Genomic DNA, 21,753 nt, shown 5'->3' with positions numbered 1-21,753 from the left:
GGGATTCCGTGGGGTCAGGTTCCAGCATCCACAAGCGCCGTCTTCCCGGAGCCGGGCCGTTGTGTGCGCGTCGCCGTGTCTGTGGGCCCTTGAGAGGTGGGCGTTGCTCAGAGACCACGCGGCTTTGGACCTGGGCCTTCGCCACCCAGCCCCTTCCAGGAGGAGCTGCCGTCCCCACCGACGGGCGCTCGGGAGGGCCGGCCTCCCCCTGGGGCCGCTGCAGCGTCGGGACCCCGCGCCGCACGCTCCTCACCCAAGGTTGGAAGAGGTGACGTTGGAGAGGAGCTGCTTCGTTCTCTTTGTCCTTCCTGTCAGACTGCGGCAAACCGGGCACTTAGAAGCGGGGAAGCTGCGCAAGCTCGTCGTGCACGGCGCCTCCACGGGTGTCCGTGCGTAATTGGCCCGTGCTCACATGCGGCTCCAAGAACCCCCTCCGCCGCCTCCTCTCCCTCCTGAGCCCGCCTTCCTCACGCTTCCTCCGCGCCCCTCTCTTCCTTCCTGGCGCTCCCTGGAGCTGGCCGCGGGAGCTCGGGCAGCTGGGAAAGTGCCTTGGCCAAGTTTTTCCCAAAGAGTTGAGTCTCAATGGGGACATAAATCTCCAAGGCTCGAGGGTGCGTTTGTACATGCTTTTAAAGGGGAGCGGTTCAGATCCAACCTGACGAGCTGCCAGCGGTGACACACGGCCTGTCCCCATGTAGAGCTTCTTCCCACCCGGGGCTCCCGTCGTGGGAACACGGCCTGAGAGTCTTGCTGGCGCCCAGGCTGCCGGCCCCGGGGTGCCCTGGGAGGGCACGTGGCAGGGGAAGAGGAGGGAGGCCACGCCCGCGGGCTGCTGCGAGCCTCTTGGCTTGAGTGTCTGGGCAGTTGAGGCCAAGGGGTGGAGGCAGAAGAGGGAGGCCGGCCAGGCTCCGACGGTGTCAGGTCAGAGGTCAGAGGACAGACCTGCTCTGGTATTTCCTGGATTAACGCCCTCTAACTGCATGCTGTCACAGCTGTGGCCCCCACGGAGCCCCTCTTTGTGAGGGACGAGGGCGGGGATGGCTTCTTTAGGTACAAAATGGAAAGCCAGAGAGGAGAGCGGCGTGCCGCAAGCGGCACAGCTCACGGATGACGGTCGCGGCTTCCGGCCCGCGACCGCGTCTGCGGGGAAGGGGTGAGCTCTGCAGTCAGTGAGGAGCTGTGCCGTGCTGCGCTAGTGATGCTGGACTCGGGCCCTCGTCTGTGGACCTGAGGATGGCTGCGTCACAGACCCTGAGGCCGTCCTGGTGCTCCGATGTTCTGTTCCCTCCATACCAGTGCCTCGTGTGTCTGTGGTCTGTGCACACGAGGTTAGGTCTCCCTCTGCGACTTAACCTGCATCTTCCGTGAGAGGCTGAGGGAACGGTTCCTTTCTTTATGGGGATCTGACTGACCCCTGGGTGCTAACAGCAGAGCCAGAACTGGAAGTAGCCCTGGGAACATGGAGGGGCCTGTAGGTTTGAATGACTGACCAGAGGACACTCGCCCCAGACAAATGTGGGTGTGGATTTTTGTCGCCTTCACAGTGAAGAAGCACTTTCCCTCTGACCTGACTCTCTCTTGCCGCCAGCAGGGCTCGCACACCAGCCGTGCCCTCATCGGGACCCGTCGGGGCTGTCAGACACCCCACACTTGCCCAGCCTGGGCTCGGGGCCGCTGCTCCCTCGCTTCGCGAGTTGCGCGACACAGTGTGACGGTCCGGGGAGGCCGGGCTGGGAGAACAGACGTCTCCACCCCCATCTCCCACAGCAGAGCCCCAGCCCCCTGAGGGCATGCTCGGGCTCCTGGGTGTTGGGGGGCTGGGTGTTAGGGCTCTGCTGTGGGAGATGGTTAGGTTAGGTTAGGGCTCCTGGGTGTTGGGGGTTGACTGTGGACACATGTGCTACGGCCAGCGGGGACCTCAGTGGGTTCCGGCACACGGCACCAGAAGCAAGACCCTAAGTCGTCTTGGGGGTGTGACGGGAAAGCCGAGCTGTGCCCCCCACCACGCGTTCCCGCCTTCCTTCCCTTCACCCCATCACCTCTTCTGACCCTTCCCTGTGTCCCCAGCACACATGGCGCTGCCCTGGTTTCTCTGAACCAGAGGTGAGTTCCGGGGAGGAAACCCTGGAATAGTTACTGGTTCAGGAGAAGGAGAGGGTGGCACGCGGGGAAGGGGCTGTTCCTGCTGTGTGCGCGGGGGGACTGTGGCCCCGCGCGGTACCGTCACCAGCCCGTGAGCAGGAAGAAGGGCACTTGGTCCCCGTCACCAGCCAGACTGACTCGCCTTTCCCTTCCGCCGGCAGGTCCTGACAGAACTGAAATCCGACAACCAGAGGCTGAAGGACGAGAACGGCGCCCTCATCAGGGTCATCAGCAAGCTGTCCAAGTAGGCCAGGCGCTGGCTTCCCGGGACGGCGCTGGCCCCGCCTCTCCCCCCGCCGGCGCCCTCCGGCCAAGAGGAGCCACGAGGACCTTTCTCTGGCTGTCGTCCAGTTGCCGCCTCTGCACCCTCCGTGTCCCCTCCTCCGGCCCCCGCCGCTGGGGTTCAGACAGTTTTCATCAAAGCGCGACTGCGATCCCTCAACCGTTAGAGCCGTCTGGTGGAGGCCTGGGGGTCGCCAGGCCAGCCGTGGACCCGGCCTCCGGCTGCCGGGCCTCTGGTCCACGTAGCACTTGGTCCAGGCCCCAGCCCTGCTGCCACCACCATGCGCTCTGATGTGGGACACACATGGGGAGGCCTCTGGAGCTGCCGCCACTAGATCCAAGTTGACAGTGACTCCACGTTGGGGCCCCTGCTTGTCCTTGCCTCTCAGGAACTGACTTTTCTCTAACTCCCGCCGGTGGTGGTGGAATTTTTTCTACCAGCAACCCAGTGGCACCTGACTGGTCTTAACGCCCGTTCCCTCCGTGTCTGGCCCTCTCCCCAGGGCTCAGGTGACCGGGCTTGCCTCTTCCCTTTCTGCCCTTTTACTTTCCTTCCTCCGTCCGCCCCGCGGCGCATGCCCCGGGAGGTGGGCGCTGGGACAGAGCACCGACCCCAGCGCTGTGCCCGGGCAGTGGTACCGCCGGCCTCTCCCCGGCCAGGCCGGGCTCAGCTCCCCACCGTCCTCCCCACGCAGCGTTTCTCTGCTAGAACACCCGCCTGCCCCACCTCCCTTTGACCTGGTCTCCTCTCCTGAAGAGAAGTGGCGCCGCTGTGAGGAGGCGTGGGGGCGTCTGAGGCCCCCCACTCATGCCTTGTGCTGTGAGCGTGGTGGGCTTGATGGCATCTGGGGCGTGTCCAGGGGAGAGACGATTGTTTGCTCGGAAGCCAGCAGGAGGAACGAGTCTGGACTCGGAGTGGCGAGACCCGGTGGCCAAGGCTGTGTCCCAGGGACCCCACCCCGCCGTCAGGGAGCCTCTGGCGGCTGCGCCTTGATCGCTCGAAAGCTGGGCGGCTTGGATGAGAGTTGAGGTCTTCCTGAGGGTCCCCCTGTAACGTGACAGCCCTGCTGTACCTGTGGCTGGGGACCCCCGAGGTGCTGACGCTGCCCTGGGCCTGGAAGTCGGTCCCCACGTGCCCTGCTTTTCCCACCTGCCGCGTCTTGGCTGTCCTTCTCTGGACGAAAACCTGGACAGGTGGCTCCCTGGGTTCAGCACAGAATTGGGTCATGAGTTCTTGATGATGCCCCAGTATTAACACTTAAGTGTTTGCTTTTTGTAGGCGCTTTATCCCTCGGCTGGTTTGAGTGTGCAGGTCGCTTTGGGGTTGCCGGAGACATTTAGTGTGTAGCGGTCCGTTCTCAACATACGCTACCTCTGTCTAGTTTCTCTTTCTTTCCAGCGCCTTCCATGGCCCTCAGAAATGTCACATGCTCTTTAACCCAGAGCCATGATCAAGGTCCCAGTTCGGGATAGGAGCTTTGTCTCCTGGGGCAAAACGCCTTTCTCAGAGTGTGCAAAACCTTCCATGTCCGGCCATTTCCTGCGAGGAGCGACGCCTGGGCGGGGGTGATTTGTGTCGTCGGGGCTGGGGGTGTTGCGTGGGGGGGATGCTGAGAGTGAAGTTTCATATCTTCCACTGTAGCGTTTCCTTTGTTCTGGGGGAGGGGAGCAGGCACGAGGCCTTGGCCTTGACCCTGTCTCTCCGGCACACCCTGGGTGCTGGGCCAGGACTGGAAAAGGAAACTGAATTATTAGGACGTCACCTGGACTCTCTTGCATCAGGCAGACCAGGCAGAGGGGCCGCAGCACGCCCTCCGCTCCGTCTGTGCCTTTCGGGGGCGCGGGCGGCTCTCGGAACCCGGTCGGGCTGTGTCCCGCGCCTCCCTCCAGCCCTTCTGTGTCAGGCCTCTCCACTCAGGAAGCCAGGCTCTGTGGCTAGAGCCCGTGGTGTGGACCAGCCCGTGATCTCAGGCGCTCTCTCTCTTATGCAACTAAGTCTGTGAGACAGACTCTGAATCTGGTCTCTTTCCAGGCTGTGCTGGTCCGCGAGGTGATGGTCAGGGGCCCCCTCGCTACCTCTGGGGTTGCGCCCTGTCACCGCGGTGCCTGGACGGGTGGTCAGCGCTGGGGGAGGGCCTCGTCGGCCTTGGCCAGCCGTTTTCTGGACAGGCCGCACTTCTGGGAGTGACAACCAGCCTCTGAGCGTCTGAGTCTCTGGCTGAAGCCTCACTGCTTCTCCCCCTCGTGCCTGAGGCCCCAGGCTGGGCCTTGGAAGGGTCTGAAGGAAGGACGCGCCCTGGCCTGTCTCCTCGGCCCACTTGCAGGGCGTCAGCTCCTCTGCTTCCCTGCGCTGAGCAAATCGTGTGCATGTTAGCGCCACTCGGGGCAAAAGGCAGCTGGAATCTCACTTCCAAGCCTGTGGACCCCACCAAGGTGTGTGTGAACTGCCAGCGTGGAGGGGAGCAGCTCGTCTCCGTCTCCAGGTTTCTGGCCCTGGAGCAGGCCTCTCCCACCCAGACGGACACAGACAGAGGGGCTTCCCAGCTTCCAGGCCACCGTGTGCCTCTGAAGGGAAAACCTCGGGGACTCAGCAGCTGGGCCAGTAGGGAGTGGGCCCCTGGTTCCATCCACTGGGTGAGCGCTGGCGTCCTGGCCTCCAGCACCACCCCTGACTCTGGACGTGGCGGCCAGCGGTCATAGGTGGTCCTGCCCCTGTCGTGGCCCAGTTACAAGTACAGAGCGTGGTCCCCATTACTGAGTTTTAAGGCAGGTTTCAGCACCTCGGAGGGTGTGTCTCCTGACCTTGTAGGAAGGCAGCTGTGGCGGCAGAACGAGGCTGCTGAAAGGACCGGGCGTCGGGGCCCAGGGCCAGCGCCTGTCCTGACCCGCCGTGCGGCCGTCTGTGAAAGGGGGCTGGGTCGGTGGTCCTCAGGACCCCTTCTTGGCTTGAGAGTCTGTGGTTTGTTGATTCCTAGGGAGACCAGAACATTTCTCGCTCAGAGTTTTTGCTCTAACTTCAAAAATTCTTTTCTTCTCATTCAGATGGTTTAAGAGTGTGTCAAGGTGGGAAAGTGAATTCAGTCTGGAGGGTAGTGGCCGTCCCTCCTGATGGCCTGGTGAGAATATGCAAACCCGCGGGGGTGGAAACACGGCCTCTGGATGAGTGGTTCTCATGGGAGGGGCCCGGCTCCTGGCGTCCAGACGGCAGACCCGCTGTGTTTCTCCCTACCGGCCACTCAGTCTCAGCTCTGCCTTAAGCACCAGAGGGCCTTCCTCGAGGAAACCCCAGCCTTTAGTTTTGTGGGGCTGTCGCAAGCCGAGGTCCCTCCCCTGAGCAGGGCTGCAGGACCGAGCAGCCCCCGGGGAGGAGGGGGAGGGCCAGGGTCTGGGGCCCGCCTCCCTCAGCTTTGCTCGGCCCCCCGATGGGTGTGTAGACTGTGTCAAGGATGGCCGCCGATCGCTTGTGCTCTGATTAGATTGGGCAGTAGGTCAGCTGCACTGCGGCCCCGGGAACCGTCGTCGTCACAGCTGCTTGGGGGTGAGGTGGGCTCGGGAGAATCTGGACCGGCCGGTGGCCGCGTAGCAGGCGATGCAGCCGCTCCTGTGAGGGTCGTGGTCGGACGTCAGGTTGAGGAGGGGTCCTGGGAGCCCCTCCTTGGGAAGCACATGTAGAGACAGACACGGCTGAGGGTTGGCCTGACGCTGCCTTAGGAGGTTTCGAGCTTTGGGGGTCACTCTTGCTTCTAGCCTGTGTGCACATGCGTGTTTGCTACATGGAGATTTCAAATGCAGTCTCATCACCCAGTTTCATCCAAGTGTGTTACTCTGTTAACTCATATCTTTTGCTTCCCCCCTCCATTCCCCAGAGGGCTTCTCTCTGAGCTGCTTCTCCAATTAATCTGCTTATCATTTGGGACTGGGAATCTGCCAGAGTGACCTTTTCTGTTACTTCTCCAGATTTTCCCCTAATGCTCCCAGTAAACTTTTCCTGGGTGGCCCTTTAAGGTGACCTCACGACGCTCCTGTCTTTGCAAAATAAACACACCTTTCACCCTCCCGCCTACTCTCATCTTCCTCCCCATTAATTTTTTGCTTTTCTCACTTGGAGCTGGTGGTGCTTTAGAGGAGAGATTGTCCACGAATCAGCCCCGACTCTTCCGGTTGCAAAGCTGACTGGCTGTGCCACTTCCCCCTCGAAGGTGAGGTTTGGCCCTAGCCTGGGCGGGGCCCATGGGCAGCCTGGCCTCGTCTGCGCAGCTAGAGACTGAGTGAGTCCTCAGGAGGGCACCAGGCAGTGTCGGTGCGTCTGGGACAGTGGCTCATCTGCTGTTGCCTTGCAGGAGCGGGTTCAGGAAAGGCAGGGCCCCGGGGGCCTCGTTGAAGCCTCGATGGTCTCACAGAAGCAGGACTCGGGGTGGGGGCAGGTCCTGGACGTGGGGTGCTAGGCTGGCCTCTGAGCCTGACCTGCGTCCTCTCTCCATACCGCGCTCTTCTGGGGAGGGGGCTCGGAGGGAAAGGCGAGGGGCTCAAGCCAAGACAGCAGGAGGTGGGCCACAGGGGTGGGGGTCCCCTTGCACCCCTGAAAGGCTGGGACTGCTGTCAGGCTGGCCCCCAGGTGGGGGAGGGTGAGACTGTGTCCCCATGTCCCGCCATGGGGGAGTCTGACTCAGGCTGCAGCGCCGTGGTCCCCCCTCGTCCCCCTCCGTTCCCTCTGCCTCTGTCTTGATCGGTGGAAAGAGCTGTGAGACCCTCCCTGGGGTCTCCACACCCCCATTCCAGGGGTAGCATTTTGTCTCTGTTCACCTTACCCCCACCTGACTTCCCCTCCAAGAAAGCACCAGAGGGACCGTTTGAAGTCGGCTCCGTTGTAAATACACGTGGTGGGGATAGGGGTTTAGGGAGGGACCCAGATGCGCTTTGTGAGCTGAATGTATTTTTATGCAATTCTGAGTGGCCTTTCAACTCTGAGATGAATGATCTTGTTTTACTGATTATTATATAGTATTATTAAGTATTCTGTGTTTGAAAGTTTGGGAATAATAATATCCACATCTACACGATGCCTGTAAACACAACAGTATTTATAAATAAGTAAATTGTGTTTTAACTTTGTGACTGTCTCCACAGTTTAGGAAATGGGGTTTATAGAACCTTACATAGGGCCAGCCTGTGGTAGTTTCATGTCACCATCCTTGCCACTGGGGGCCTCTGTCCCAGGGACGGCCACAGGGGCCAAGGAGGAGCCTGGGGGGCTCCCAGCCTCGGGGGTGGGCACTGGTGCTCTCACCCCGGGCGGCCGGGGCCCTGAGAAGGTGGCTTCCTTGGGTTCCCGGGGTCTCTGCCCGCTGCTCTGTGCAGCACTGTCTCTGCAGGGCCACCGCTCGGTTCAGGGCAGCCGGAACCGCTCCATGGCTCCGAACTCTAAAGGCAGCTGGTGGGGGTCACTGGAGGCTAAGGTGCTCGGCCGCTGGCAGGGGGGCCAGGGTCGGGCCCTTCGTCCGTCCTAGTGCACCCCATCTGGTTTGCTCAGACCCATTCACACCCAGCGGAGGCCCCGTCACCGAGCTGGAGGTCGCGGAGGTGAGGGAGGGAGGCGTCTTCTCCCCTGCGGCCACCCGGCTGCTGGCCTGCGGCCCAAATCGGAGGCAAAGGATCAGGTCTGGAGTGAGGGCTTCTCTGGGTGCCCGCTGGGCCCGGGCAGTCAGCGGAGACTGGGCATCGCCTGGAGGTGGTGAGGCCCGGCCCTTCCCTCCTGAAGACTCCCCAGCCCTCGTGCTGAGCTGGCCTTGCCCCCCTCATTCCCAGCCTCTGCCAGGCCAACCTTACAGGCTCTGCCTTCTCGTCCCTGGAGCTTGGCCCTGAGCCGGACGCCCCGCTCCACCTGCGGCAGAGGGGCTGCGGGGGCCTCCCTGCGGAGACGGCCCCCAGATGGCAGTGAGGACGGGTCACCCTTCCAGGTCTGGGGGCGGTGCTGCCCTACCGTCTCTTTCCAGAAAATCCTGAAGCCCCGTCCTCGGCCTCAGGAGTCACAGACGTCTGAAGAAGTCGGCTGCGGTGAGCTAACCGAGGGCTTGTAGGAACTGTCCCTCCTCTGACCCCACCCCAGGGCCAGACGGTGGCCGCGCCCCGAGCCCGGCTCTGCTGGCAGTGGGGAGCCAGGGGTCTAGTCCACCCCAGCAGCTGCCCTGAGGGCCCACGTGCCCACCGCCCAGCCGGACCTGGCCTGGCCTTCTGGTTCCTCCAGCCCCCGAGGGAAGAGCCGTGTCCCCAGCCTCACCCCCCGCGCGGACCCTGGGGCGGCTCCTGCTCCCCAGCCCAGCAGGAACCACCAGAGACCGCCCCCAGCGTGCTTTCAGCTCATTCCTTTAATAAGGAGATGCCGCTTATTACAAAAGAACATGTTGACAAGAGATGAGACAAGAACAGAGTCCACGGGGCGGGGGGGTGGGTGCTGGACATGGGTCCTTCCTGGGACGGCGAAGGCAGGGGTCCTGGTGGGGCTGCGCGTGCCAGGGGGCCTGGGGCCTGCCCGCCATGCTCTTGCAGTCTTCAGACCCCAGGATTTCAGAAGCAGCGGATCCCGCCCTCGGAGAGGAAGCGCCAGGGCAGAACGTCTGGCTTCTCGGAAGGGGTCCTGGGGTCCCGATGGCTGAGGGGGGCCCTATGCACCCCCGGCTCCCGCCACCCCCCCAGCACAAGGGGCCTGGCTCGTAGCGCACAGGGCCCGCCTGCCCACCTGCGGCCTCGGCGGCGCTCCTGTCAGACCCCCTGCATTTCCCCCTCCTCCCATCAGGGCTGGCCGGAGGGGTCGCTCCCGTGCGTGGCGTTCCTCTGCACCGGGGCCTGCGGCTACTGTCCCTCCTGGTTCAGCGAGATGGCTCGGGACCTGGGGCCCCCTTCTACCTCCCGCCCTCCCATGGGACACCTGGCCGGGGCTGGGCCGGGGCGCTGGCGAGGGTCCCTCGTAGCCAGAGCCGCCCAGCCGCAGGAGAGAGCATGCGGGGGAGCTTGGCCTACTGTGCTCTCCAGCCCCCAGGGTCCCTCCCCACTGCCACCCTTGGCCCCCCAAGCCCCCAGTGTCACGTGAGCAGGGCTGGTTGTCCACCCGGGCGGCATCGGGGACCTGACCACAGACCCGGCCACCAACAGCTCCTGAGAACCCTCGTCGCCTGCACGGGGTACCCCCATGGCCCATCCACCCCCCCACGTGGAGTCGGACCGCAACACCAGGTGAGGGAGCCGGGCCAGCGGGGGCATCTGCTGGGGCCCCACTGGGAGACCTGGACACCATCCGTCCTCGCAACGTGGGGCTGGGAGCAGAGGTGACGATGGGTGAGCCCTTCACGAGTGTCCTGAGGGGAGCCCTGGGAGGATGGCCCCGCAGGGGCCCCTGTATGGCTTTTCAGTGAATTCAGAGAGTGGGAGGAGGGGGCACACCACACACACACACACAGGGCACAGGGCTGGACGCAGGGCGCCGAGGGTCAGCTCTGCCTACGGTCCCCTGGTCAGACTTGGGCCAGAGGCCAACTCCCCCCCGGCGCGTGGCAGGGCAGGGGGGCCGGGAGGGCGAGGGGAAGGACTTTACACACAGAGTCGAAGGAGCAGTTCAAGTTGTGTAAAACGGGGCTGGGGGCACTCAGCATTGCCATGCGGTTATTTACACAGAGTTGAGACATGCATCTTGGTGGGATGAGACTGGGGTCGTGTTCACAGGTGACCACCCTCTCCGTGAGGCTCAAATGGCTTCAGAAGGTTCTTGTTGTCGCTTAAAAAATATGTTCTTGTGTCTTCAAGTCACAGTGTCCCCCTTCCCAGTATTGCAGCTCAAAGAATGGGTAGAATCCTGGTGACCTGTCCCTGCCCCGAGGCTCGGGGTGAGAGCGAGGCAGCAGTGGTCGCAGGACTGGCCTGCCAGACAGAGCATGGACGGCGGGGCAGCCTGAGTTTCGGGTGAGTCCCAAACAGCGCCTAGGAGGGACTGACTTACACTTTGAAATTATTGGTTGTTTATCTGAAATTCAAATTTAACTTGGTGCCCTGCATTTTTATTCGCCAAATCTGGCAACCATGTTGGGGGGCTGAGGGTCACCACGATCAGGCCTGGGGACCCTCCCCTGTCTGCCACCACCCAGGGCAGAACCAGGGCTCTGAGGCAGGAAGGGGGATGGAGTGGAGGGAGACCCAGGGACAGCGTCTCTGTGGGGCTGAGGGAAACAGAAGCCAGACACGTGGGGGGCGGGACGCCCTCCCTCCCCAACCCCAGGGGCGGCCCCCCCAGTTCGCTCACCCACCACCTCCCACTGCAGGGCTAGTGGGGGACCTGCAGCGACCCCACCCCCACCCCCACCCCTCACTGAAGCCCTGGGCCAGCAAGACCATCTCAAACCGATTCTAGAAGCACAAGCTACATATGGTTCCTGGGAAGTAAAAAGACCAGGCCTGAGGCTGCGTGCATCCCTGCTGTCCCTTCCCCCAGCCGAGCGACCCGGAACGTCACTTCCCATCCGGCCCGGCACCGGTCGCTCATCATCGGGGGCTTCCCCCAGCTTCCCCCAGCCCTCAGCTTGCGCGGCCAAAGTCCGGAAACGTGCCCAGAGCCCTGGCGGAGTTGGTTCCACTCTGGAATGATTATTCAAGGAGAAGGAGGAAACAGAGCTTTCTGGCCTCACCTCCATTTTCTGGGTGGCACCGGGTTTCGTTTTTCATGGTTTCAGTCCCTTTGTAAAAATCGCCTCTTCTACTTTCCTCTCTGCAATAGACTTTGGGAGTGAAAACGCACAGCCTGGAGGCCTCCAGAACCCCTCGTAGCCAACCTTAGTTCTGGCCCACTCAGGGCAGGATGCCGACACGCCAGAAACGAGCCTGGTGGCAGTGAAGGTGCTCTGTGGACTGGGTAAGGACCCTCAGGTGCAGGACACTTGGGACCAGTGTTGTTTCCCCACCTAGTTTGTGGGCCCGGTAGATGCCTTCTGCTCAGACGGCTCCTCTGAGGCAGGGGCCCAGCCAGGACCGGCCAGAACCCAGGAGCACACTGCTCCCCTCCCGCGTCCCCTTGGCTCCGCACTGGTGCCCACACTCAACCTCCCTGCCCCTGAGGCTACCCACTCGAGGTGGGCCCAGAGCCGTAATCCAGCCGCGTCTCCGGGCCCAGGAGCCCCAGAGCAGCAGACGTGCTGCGGAGCCTCTCCCCTTCCCGCCGGGAGAGAGGCGAGTCCTGGGCTCAGGAGGGTGGACGAGAATCCCAGATGGTGGAAGGTGGTCGGGAAGGGGCGGGAGAGTGAAGGTGGAGGGTGAGAAGTCAGCTCTGTGGGCCCCGGGGGAGGCTGGGGGGAGGGGGCCCCGAGGAAGCACCAGATCCCATAGCTCTGCAGGGGGGCATCCAGGCCGGGACAGCCCCCTGTGGTCCCCCGGGCCTGAAGCCTCACTCTTGTCCTACAGCCCGGGCCCTAGGACCAGCCCACAGTCTTCGTCAGGTCCCAGCTTCTCGGCATCAAGTGAAGAATGACTTCCTGAGGACCAAGGGCCACGGGCAAGCCTGAGCCCCACTGCCCAGCTGCTGCTCCTGGAGGAGACGGCTTCTCACCACCTGCCCGGCCAGGAAACGCAGCCGGGCAGGAACACATGCCTGCTCCTTTCTGACAGTGAAAGAGACGTCCCTCTGCCTCAGGTGCCCGCAGACGCCAGGGGGGCTCGACGGGGTGGGAGGTGCTGCCACGGGTGCTGGGAAAGAGGCGCAGCTCCGGGTCTGGGAAGCCTTGAGTGTTCTGGGCCGAGGAGAGGGCTGGGGCCTGCAGCTGCAGAGACGAGGGCGGCTGAGGGGGGCCGCATGCTCTCGCCCAGGCTGCAGGTTTGGAAGGAGACTCGGTGCACAGTGGACTAACGTATATATGGCTTTTTATCGATGCTGGGGACACGAGGTGAGCGGGGAACGAGCACAGTGACCGCGGGGCAGAACCCGGCCCACGTCCTCCGCCACCGCTCGGAATGGCCGCCCTGCTCCTCGGGATTCACAGCAAGTCCCTCGGGAGTGCTGGGCGGGGCCTCCCCGCAGGACCCCTGGGAAAACTCAGCTAGCTGTCCACTACCCTCCCCTCCTTACCTGGGCCTCAGGGGAGCTAAGAACCTGTAAACCTTCCTTTTCAAGCCCTCTGGCCCTGAACGGATACCGTGTCTTCAGACAGCGCAGCTCCACTTTGATTAAGGGAGAAGCACAGGCGGGAGGGGAAGAGATGCCAGTGACTGCTGGCTTCCGTCCTAGAAAGGGAGCCGACACCTGGGTCTCCCACCGCAAGGGCAAAGGCCCGGCAGTTTCATTTTGGCCTTTCTGGGAAGCGGGTCTTCTGTTTCTTTGCGGTTTGACATCACCCGTCAGCAAGGTGAGGTCGCGGGATGGACAGTCCCCGTTCAAGTCCAGCCAGTCTAGCCTATAGCTCAGGTCTGTGGTGTCCCGGGAAGCCCCCGGCAGCAGGAGGAGGTCCACGCCGGCACCGGGCTTTGGTCCTGGCTCTGCACAGTCCAGTCTCCCCGTCTCGCCTCCCAAACAAACAAACAGCCACTCCCACACAGCGTGGGAGTTCCCCAGTCTGAGCAGGGTTCTAAGCCCTCTGCTCCCACAAGGCACCCTGTCCGCGGCCCTTCACGAGCACAGGGGATGCGCACACACGCACGGATCCCTGGCCGCTGGCTGCCTTCCGTCAGGAGTCAGGAGGTGCTGCCATTGCGTTGGTCCGGAACGCTCAGAAAACAGAAAATGCCACCACTTTCTGCCGAGAGAGCCTCCCTCGGGGTAAGGGCTGGGCGGAGCTTTGGAGGAGGAGGGTGGCGGGCATGCAGCGAGGAAGCTCCCGGGGCGACGACGGGCCAGGCTTCTCTCACCTCCGAGGGGCCCTCCTCAGCCGCCGTTGGAGGGAGGGGGTCTTTAGAAAGAGGACGAGGGCAGAGGAGCGAGGGCACGGCCGCACACGGGTGGGCAGGGACGCCTCGAGGGCTGCCCAGTTGAGGCAGCAGCGGCTCTGGCCGCGGCCCCTACTTGTTCTTGCCCAGCAGCGCGTCCACCTCCTCCTCGGGCTTCAGTGAGTGCCACTGGGCGATGGGCCGGCGGGGGTTGGCCAGCATGTCGGACCAGTGCCGCAGCTCCGTGCCCGTGGCGCTGCTGCCCACGAAGATCTTGCCGATGGCTTCGTTCTTGCCCAGCTTGTCGTAATCCAGCACGGTGACCACCACCTGGACTTTCTGCAGGGGGCAAAGGGAAGGGCAGTGGGCAGGAGAAGGGCCCGGCGGCCGGCCCCTCCCTCCCCAGCTCTAACTGGGCGGGCAGGCACACAGAGGTGGGGCCCGTGCCTCTGACGCATTCTTCGCTTCTACCAACGACTGAACACAGGCCCCCGGCAGCGTGCTGAGCGCCTGGGAGCAGAAGGGCAGACGCATCCTCGCAAGGTGACAAAGGTCACACCCGAGAGGCCAGCAGGAGGCACCTCGGGACCTCAGAGGGAGTGACGTCCGGCTGGTGAGTTAGGGCAGGCTTCACGGAGGAAGTGACCTGGACTGGGGGGTGGAGGGGCAGCAGGGGCAGGTGGGCGTCCACCGCCTCAGCGGCTGCAGCCTCTCCACACACACGCCCTGCCACCACCTCGCGGCCAAAAGGAGGTGTCTGTGAGCAGCTCCCGCTCACCTCCCCAGAAAAGGGGCGGGCTGGGAAGTGCCGGGCATGGCCGGCCGGCCGTCTGTAGCAGTCAGTGGGGGAGGCCACCCGCCCCACGTCCACCCCTGCCAGCCCAGCACCTGGATCTGCTCGAAGGGGATCTCGAAGCTGAAGGACTCGTTGAAGTACGGGTTCAGGGTCTTCTTCTTCACTGTCGTCTTCTTCTTCTTGAGCCTCTTGCCATTCTGCATCAGGTGGATCTTCACGTAGGGGTCTGTGCGGAGGCAGCCGGCGAGGCCCTGAGCACGCGCCCGGCCCGCCAGCCCAGGGACGGCAGAGCCAGCTTCCGGGCCAGGGCGGCCAGAGGCTTCACCTCTGGGACCCGCCATGGCTGTGGCCGCCTGGGGCTCGGGGCTCTGCTGGGACGGGCCGGCGCTCAGTGAGGAGCCAGGGGGCCACTTGGTGGTGTCCGTCCTGGGCAGGGGGCACGTCAGCGACCCACCCCATCCCATCATCCCGACCTCGTCAATGAGCAACGAGGCCCAGAGAAGGGCACCCGTCTGCCCGAGGTCACACGGGGGCTCAGGGACAGAGCTGGGCTGGCGGGAACCTGAGCAGTTCAGGAGGCCGGGCAGTTGCACCCCCCAGCCCCGCCCAGAGCCCCTTCCAAGGCAGGGCCACCCCCATCTCCCCCGCCCCCGGTAGAAGGGCCCGCGTAAGGCCGAGCCCTCCCACCGCCTGCCCTCCCTGTCCCTGCCTCACCTGGGGGTGACGTCCCTGACCCCTTCCCTCCAGAGCCCACAGGGAGAGCAGCAGAAAGGCAGCTCTCAGCGGGGCTCCCCGCCCCGTCCTGCCCTGAGGACCCAAAGCCGCTCAGACAGCCTGTGTGTCCTGCGCATCTGAGGCCTGCTATCCAGGTCGAGGGCTCTGGGCCGCGACCGGCTGGCAGGTGCCCCCGATGGCGGCCAGAAGCCACGCACACACCTGAAAGGCCACCCACGTCCATCTTCTTGAGGTTCTTGGCCTCCAGGATGCAGACGGTGAGCTTCCCAGCCGTAGGCACGTAGCGCAACGAGGTGCAGATGTCACCCAGCTTCTCCGGCTGTCGGGGGAAGGGGACGCGGTCAGCGCAGCAGCGCCTGTGTCCAGCACAGCTGACCCCCTCGGGGCCTCGGCCAGGGGTGGCACAGCCCTGGCCGTGACAGGTGGACACTGCAGTGCCGAGGACAGGCTGCTGGCGGCGTGGGGTTTGCCGGGGCCCCTCCCCAGCCTGGCAGGTGGTGGAGGGGGACGAAGAGGGGATGCGGGGAGCCCCCCTTCCTGATCACAGCCATCCCACTTGCAGAGCGAGCTGCGGTCCTCCAAGCCCTCGGCATCCCTTTCCTTGTGTTAGCGTCACAGGGCAAGGACCTCGTGACTAGCAAGAGGGGGCTCCTGGGCCCGAGAGCTCGGCCGGCGCCACGGCACAGTCGAGGCTTCTCAGAGGCGGGCCTCGGGACCCAGGCTGGCCGCCTCACCCACAGCCCGGTCAGGGTGCTGACCCTTCCTCCGGGCGAACTGCATGGACTCGGCCAACACGCCCGGCTGGTGCTGGGAAGGGATGGGGGCTAAATGGGGGCTTTGGTACACAGTAGGTGCTCAATAAATATGTGGCGAATGAGTGCGTGCGTGCTGTGGCAGTTTCTAGGAAGACAGGCCCCCCCTTGCTGAGAATCCTCTAGAACAATGTGGGCTCTCCCTGTGGGTGAATGTGGTCCCCAGGTGGGTCGCCGGCCCTAAGTGGGCCCAAAGCTGCGGAAGAAACACGAGTGACGCGTCCTGTCCCCCTGAGGTGCCCCCTCGTCCGCAGACAGAGCCGGGGGCGTGGGGCGGACCCGCCAAGCTCTCCTGCCCTCACCTCCTCCTTCTCTCCGCCCTGCAGGTCCCTCCACTCCTCGATGGGCTGCCCCAGGTCCACGGTGTTCATGGGCACCTTCACCTCCCCGATGATGTCGTGTTTGGAGAAGCGGTCAAAGTCGTAGATGGCCATCACCAGGGTCTTGCCCCCCAGCTCCTGGTAGGGCACCTGCAGGGCACAGGCAGGATGGAGGGGTCAGGGCAGCTCGGGGCCTCTGGGGGCCCTGCAGGACACCTGCCAAGTCTGCGGACACCCGGGCTCGGGTCCAGGCCGAGCTGGTTCTGGGCCTCAGCCACAGCCCAGGACCAGGGGAAGGTCCGCAGCGGGCCAGCCTGTCACCTTGAAGGTGAAAGTCTCATTGAAGGCGGGGTTCAGCGTCTTCCGATGGACTTTGGTCTCATATTTCTTCTTCTTGTCTGGAAGGAGGAAGACCTTGACATAAGGGTCCGAGGTGCCGCCCATGTCCAGGGCGGGCAGCTCCGCGGCCTGCAGGACGCCCACGGTGAGCTGTGGAGTGAGTGGGCGCCGGGTCAGCCCCGAGGGGGCGGGCAGGTGGGTGCCGGACAGGAAGTCGGCCTCCATCTCCCTCCCCGGGGAATCGGAGTAACACGGGGGAGACGGTCGCCGCGAGGTGACTGGTCTGCCCGAGGAGGGCGGCACGTGGACGGCGGGTAGCACAGCCCTTCTTCCCTACAGCCGGGGTGCCCGCCCCGTGGAGCCCTGGGGGCCGCCCCCGCCCCGCACACCTGGTTGGCCTGGAAGTCGTAGTCCAGGGAGAACTGCAGCTTCCCCAGGTTCTCCGGCTCCTCGGCCTCACCCTCGCCCTCGCCCTCCGTCAGGCCCGTCTCGGCGTCGTCATCGTCCTGGGGGGCTGAGGAGGGGAGGGAGGGTCAAGGGAGAAAAGGCGGGGTGCCTGCCCCCGTGCAGACCCCAACCCAGAGCTGGAGGGGCTCCGTCGGGCCCCGCTTCCCCTCAGCCCCCAGCCCGGCCCTGTCCCTGCGGGGCCAGCACGGCCCAGATGCCACGCGGCTTCTTGAGTGGCGGAGCCTCCCTGTGACCCCCGCCCCGCCCCCAGCTCAGGCCACCACGTGGGCAGCACGTACCAGGCGTGCAGGCCGGGCGTCCAGGCCAGGCGAGTCCACAGGTGGGAGGAGAAGGGAGAGAGTGGTAAGAAAATCCTGCAGCTCAGACCAGCCGCATGGCAGGGCCGGGGCCCCCCCAGGCTCACACGCATACGCACGTCCACGTGCGTGCTCACACACGCTCTCACACACGTGTGCACGTGCACGCACAAACTCAAAGGCCACGGCCCCTGGCTGACCTCCTGAGATCAGCCCTCCTTCCTCCCTCCACACTGATTCCTTGAGCAAGAAATTCCTCCCAGAACAAACATGGGGAAAGTGAGGCGCCCGGGGCCTCTGCAAACTTAAAAGGAGACACAGGTACATCAGGGCGTCTTCCAGGCTGCTCCCTGAAAGATGGGGAGAAGAGCCACGTCCTTGTGGACGAGAGACGGACCCACAGGGCCCCACAATGAGGACATGGTCCAGCAGCCCTGCCGGTGGGAAACCGGGTCACACGATGGTGGCTTCCTGGTGGGCGGGGGGTCTCTCTTCCCAGCATTTTGTCCCAACGGCCTCCTTTCGGGTCAGTCAGGGACAGTCCCTGCTGACCTGAGCGAGCTCTTCCCACCTGGAGAGCATCGAGGGGCCTCTGGTCACCCGGCCCCGCCTACCTGGCCACCCTTCATGTCCTTCATGTTCATGGCGTTCTTGGCGCCCTTGCCCTTCTCCTTCTTGTTCTTCTTCTTCTTCCAGCAGCACTTCTTGCAGATGCAGAAGCAGCAGGCGAGGAGCAGAAGGCCCAGGAGCACCGCGATGGCGCCCAGCGCCCAGGGGGGCACTGCCCACAGGGAGATGGGGTCAGCGGCGCTCGGGCAGCCCTGACCCCTCAGGGATAGAAAGCTGGGTCGGGGCCCGGCCCTGCTGCCGCACCCCGCGTTGTAAACCCACGTTAAGTTGCATACTTCGGTGCCCTCCCCTTTCTGCCGCCCCAGCGGGGACAGCCTGTGACAGGGACAGCAGCCAGGCGCATACCACGGGGCCCCCATCTGGGCTCTGCTGAGATCTAACGACTTTGACCCTTGGAACTGCGGCTTACACGAAGGATGGGAGGGTCCTCATCAGACCCCGGTGGGGTAGGAAGGCCCGGCCCTCAGGCGCAGTCCTGAGAGGGCTGAGCCTGCTCCAGGAGGCCGGGCTCGGAGGGCCCGCGGGTTTGGGGAAGTGCGGGGAGGGCGGGCCGCGGGCCGGCCGGGGCTGCTCTCCGAGGTGCTGAAGCACCGCCTCCCACCAGTGGGGCTGCTCCCCGAATCCGGACCTCGGGTTTCTCCCCACAGCCTTTACCAGAAATCCAGGAAGCAGTAGGGGGTTTTATTTTCTATCTATCTTGCAAAATAAAGTAGTTTTAAAGTATGACTGGAAAACTTGAATAGTGATTTCTGTTTCATAATTTTTTATCTATCTTCTTTTGGTTCCATCTTTTGACAGATTTCTAAGTATAAGAACGTTTATCCCCCCTGGAGGGTAGGGCACATAAACCCCCTTGTTCCCTTCATTAGTGCCAGACCACACTACCCCCCATTCCTGAAGGGGATCCCCAAATAATCCAGCCTCGAGTCCAAACATTAGGAAAGATCGCAGCTGTCACACCCCCATGGTGCACCCCCCCACCCTCGCCCCCAAGCTGCATACAGATCGATACTCACGAGGGAGCTTGACCATCTCATTGAAGAATCGGTCCTTCAACGTGGCAAACAGGTCCCCCTTGCCCTCCCTGGCGCCTCCACTCTCGGTGGAGTTGTCCAGGGGCTCAGCAGGCATGGTGGTGGTGGTGGTGGTGGGAGCCACCATGGGCTCCTGGTTCCTCTTGAAGATGTTCCTCATGGTGGCAGAGGGACGGCTATGGGTGAAGGGGATAGGATGAGCATCCCACGGGCCCGAGTGCAGACGGCTCTGCCCACGGGCCAGGAGAGGCTCTTCCAAAAGCTAAAGACTGTTGTTTATGAATAAAGGCCATTACAACAAACCCACAGCAAACATCATTCTCAATGGTGAAAAAATTAAAGCATTTCTTTTAAGATCAGGAACAAGACAAGGATGTCCACTCTCGCCACTATTATTCAACATAGTTTTGGAAGTCCTAGCCACGGCAATCAGAGAAGGAAAAGAAATAAAAGGAATACAAATTGGGAAAGAAGCAGTAAAACTGTCCTTGTCTGCAGATGACATGATACTATACATAGAAAACCCTAACGATGCAACCAGAAAACGACTAGAGCTCGATGAATTTGGTAAAGTAGCAGGGTACAAAACGAATACACAGAAATCTCTTGCATTCCTATATACTAACAATGAAAGATCAGGAAGAGAAATCAAGGAGACAATCCTACTTACCACAGCATCAAAAAGAATAAAATACCTAGGAATAAACCTACCTAGGGAGGCAAAAGATCTGCACTCAGAAAACTGTAAGACACTGATGAAAGAAATCAAAGATGACACAAATAGATGAGAGTTATACCATGTTCTTGGATGGGAAGAATCAATATTGTCAAAATGACCATACTACCCAAAGCAATCTACAGATTCAATGCAATCCCAGTCAAATTACCAATAGCACTGTTCACAGAAATAGAACAAAAAATTTCACAATTTGTATGGAAACACAAAAGACCCCAAATAGCCAAAGCAATCTTGAGAAAGAAAAACAGAGCTGGAGGAATCAGGCTCCCTTACTTCAGACTATACTACAAAGCTACAGTAATCAAGACAGTATGGTACTGGCACAAAAACAGAAATACAGATCAATGGAACAGAATAGAGAACCCAGAAATAAACCCACACACCTGTGGTAAATAAATCTATGACAAAGGAGGCAAGGAGAAAAGACAGTCTCTTCAATAAGTGGTGCTGGGAAAACTGGACAGCTACACTTAAAAGAATGAAATTAGAACATTCTCTAACACCATACACAAAAATAAACTCAAAATGGATTAAAGACCTAAATGTAAGACTGGGTACCTTAAAACTCTCGGCAGAAAACATAGGCAGAACACTCTTTGACATAAATCGCAGCAATATTTTTTTTGATCCACCTCCTAGAGGAATGAAAATAAAAATGGGACCTAATTAAACTTTAAAGCTTTTGCACAGCAAAGGAAACCATAAACAAAACAAAAAGACAATCCAGAGAATGGGAGAAAATATTTGCAAATGAAGCAACCAACAAGGGATTAATCTCCAAAATATACAAACAGCTCATGCAGCTCAATATCAAAAAAACAAATAACCCAATCAAAAAATGGGGTTAAGATCTAAATAGACATTTCTGCAAAGGCATACAGATGGCCAACAAACACATGAAAAGATGCTCAACATCACTAATTATTAGAGAAATGCAAATCAAAACTACAATGAGCTATCACCTCACACAGGTCAGAATGGCCATCATCAAAAAATCTACAAACCATAATGCTGGAGGGGGTGTTGAGAGAAGGGAACCCTCCTACACTGCTGGTGGGAATGTCAATTGATACAGCCACTATGGAGAACAGTGTGGAGGTTCCTTAAAAAACTAAAAATAGAACTACCATATGACCCAGCAATCCCACTACTGGGCATATACCTGGAGAAAATCATAATTTGAAATGATACCTGCACCCCAATGTTCACTGCAGCATTCTTTACAATAGCCAAGACATGGAAGCAACCTAAATGTCCATCAACAGATGAATGGATAAAGAAGATGTGGTACATATATACAATGGAATATTACTCAGCCATAAAAAACCAAAATAATGCCATTCACAGCAACGTGGATGGACCTAGAGATTGTCATACTGAGTGAAGCCAGAGAAAGACAAGTATCATATGATATCACTTATATGTGGACTCTTACGAAATGGTACAAATGAACATATTTACAGAACAGAAATAGAGTCACAAATGTAGCAAACGAACTTATGGCTAATAGGGTGGGAGGGGGGTGGGATGAATTGGGAGGTTGTGATTGATATATACACGCTACTATATATAGAATAGATAACTAATAATAACCTGCTGTACAGCACAGGGAACTCTGCTCGATACTCTGTAACGACCTATACAGGAGAAGAATCTGAAAAGGGTGGACTGTGTATAACAGATCCACTCCGCTGTACAGCAGAGACTAACACAACACTGTACATCAGCTCTACTCCAATAAAAATTAATTTTAGAAAAAAGACTGTATTAGCTGGGACTTCCCTGGTGGCGCAGTGGTTAAGAATCCGCCTGCCAACGCAGGGGACACAGATTCGAGCCCTGGTCCAGGAAGATCCCACACGCCGCGGAGCAACTAAGCCCGCGAGCCACAACTACTGAAGTCCGTGCGCCTAGAGCCCGTGCTCCGCAACAAAGAGAAGCCACTGAAATGAGAAGCCCGCGTACGGCAATGAAGAGTAGCCCCCGCTCGCTGCAACTAGACAGAGCCCGCACGCAGCAACGAAGACCCAACGCAGGTAAAAATAAATAAAATTAAATATATATATATATATATATATATGAGTCCCTGTTTAAAAATAAATAAATAAGAATAAAAATTTAAAAAGACTGTATTAGTCGTAATCCCTTTAAGTCCCAGGGCACTTCCAGCAGTAGCAACACCGTGAAGCAGCAACCACAGGGCCACCAGCCGCTTCTCCCCAGACTCACGCACCAGCCCGTTTCACAGATGCAAAAACAGAGGC

At 60.7% G+C, this 21,753-nt stretch overlaps 2 protein-coding genes and 1 long non-coding RNA gene across 19 annotated transcripts in view; 2 read left to right on the top strand and 1 right to left on the bottom strand.

The window, feature by feature from the left end:
* Window positions 1-13,372, top strand: part of PPP1R12B (protein phosphatase 1 regulatory subunit 12B) — a 204,564-nt gene extending 191,192 nt beyond the window's left edge. For 4 of the 17 annotated variants that reach the window (XM_082679747.1, XM_082679746.1, XM_082679745.1 and 1 more), the window contains 4 exons: window positions 2,304-10,377; window positions 11,186-11,320; window positions 11,866-12,094; window positions 12,268-13,368. Coding sequence is in view for 2 of the 17 variants with exons in the window: in XM_082679742.1 (XP_082535868.1) it covers window positions 2,304-2,390 (87 nt within the window). In the remaining 15 variants the exon portion in view is untranslated. Of the gene's footprint in view, window positions 1-2,303; window positions 10,378-11,185; window positions 11,321-11,865; window positions 12,095-12,267 lie in introns of all 17 variants that reach the window. The other 13 variants (XM_082679743.1, XM_082679759.1, XM_082679741.1 and 10 more) reach the window with 10 other exon arrangements.
* A 59-nt stretch (window positions 13,373-13,431) lies between these two features.
* SYT2 (synaptotagmin 2) lies at window positions 13,432-18,435 on the bottom strand. Its single transcript, XM_082679903.1, has 7 exons — window positions 17,701-18,435; window positions 16,712-16,828; window positions 16,305-16,472; window positions 15,966-16,133; window positions 15,053-15,170; window positions 14,209-14,342; window positions 13,432-13,659 (listed from the first exon to the last, which is right to left on the bottom strand). Exons 1-7 carry the CDS (start codon window positions 18,073-18,075, stop codon window positions 13,453-13,455), a joined length of 1,287 nt encoding a protein of 428 aa, XP_082536029.1. The 5' UTR covers window positions 18,076-18,435; the 3' UTR covers window positions 13,432-13,452.
* Window positions 14,984-16,522, top strand: LOC309838682. The gene is made up of 3 exons (XR_014298378.1): window positions 14,984-15,108; window positions 15,990-16,124; window positions 16,389-16,522. It is a non-coding gene; the product is annotated as an uncharacterized lncRNA (long non-coding RNA).
* Window positions 18,436-21,753: the final 3,318 nt, after the last annotated feature.

The sequence above is a fragment of the Grampus griseus genome (genome assembly GCF_964374135.1).
Source record: "Grampus griseus genome assembly, chromosome: 1".
Classification (NCBI taxonomy): domain Eukaryota; kingdom Metazoa; phylum Chordata; class Mammalia; order Artiodactyla; family Delphinidae; genus Grampus; species Grampus griseus.
This window is presented reverse-complemented; position numbering and strand designations above follow the sequence as displayed.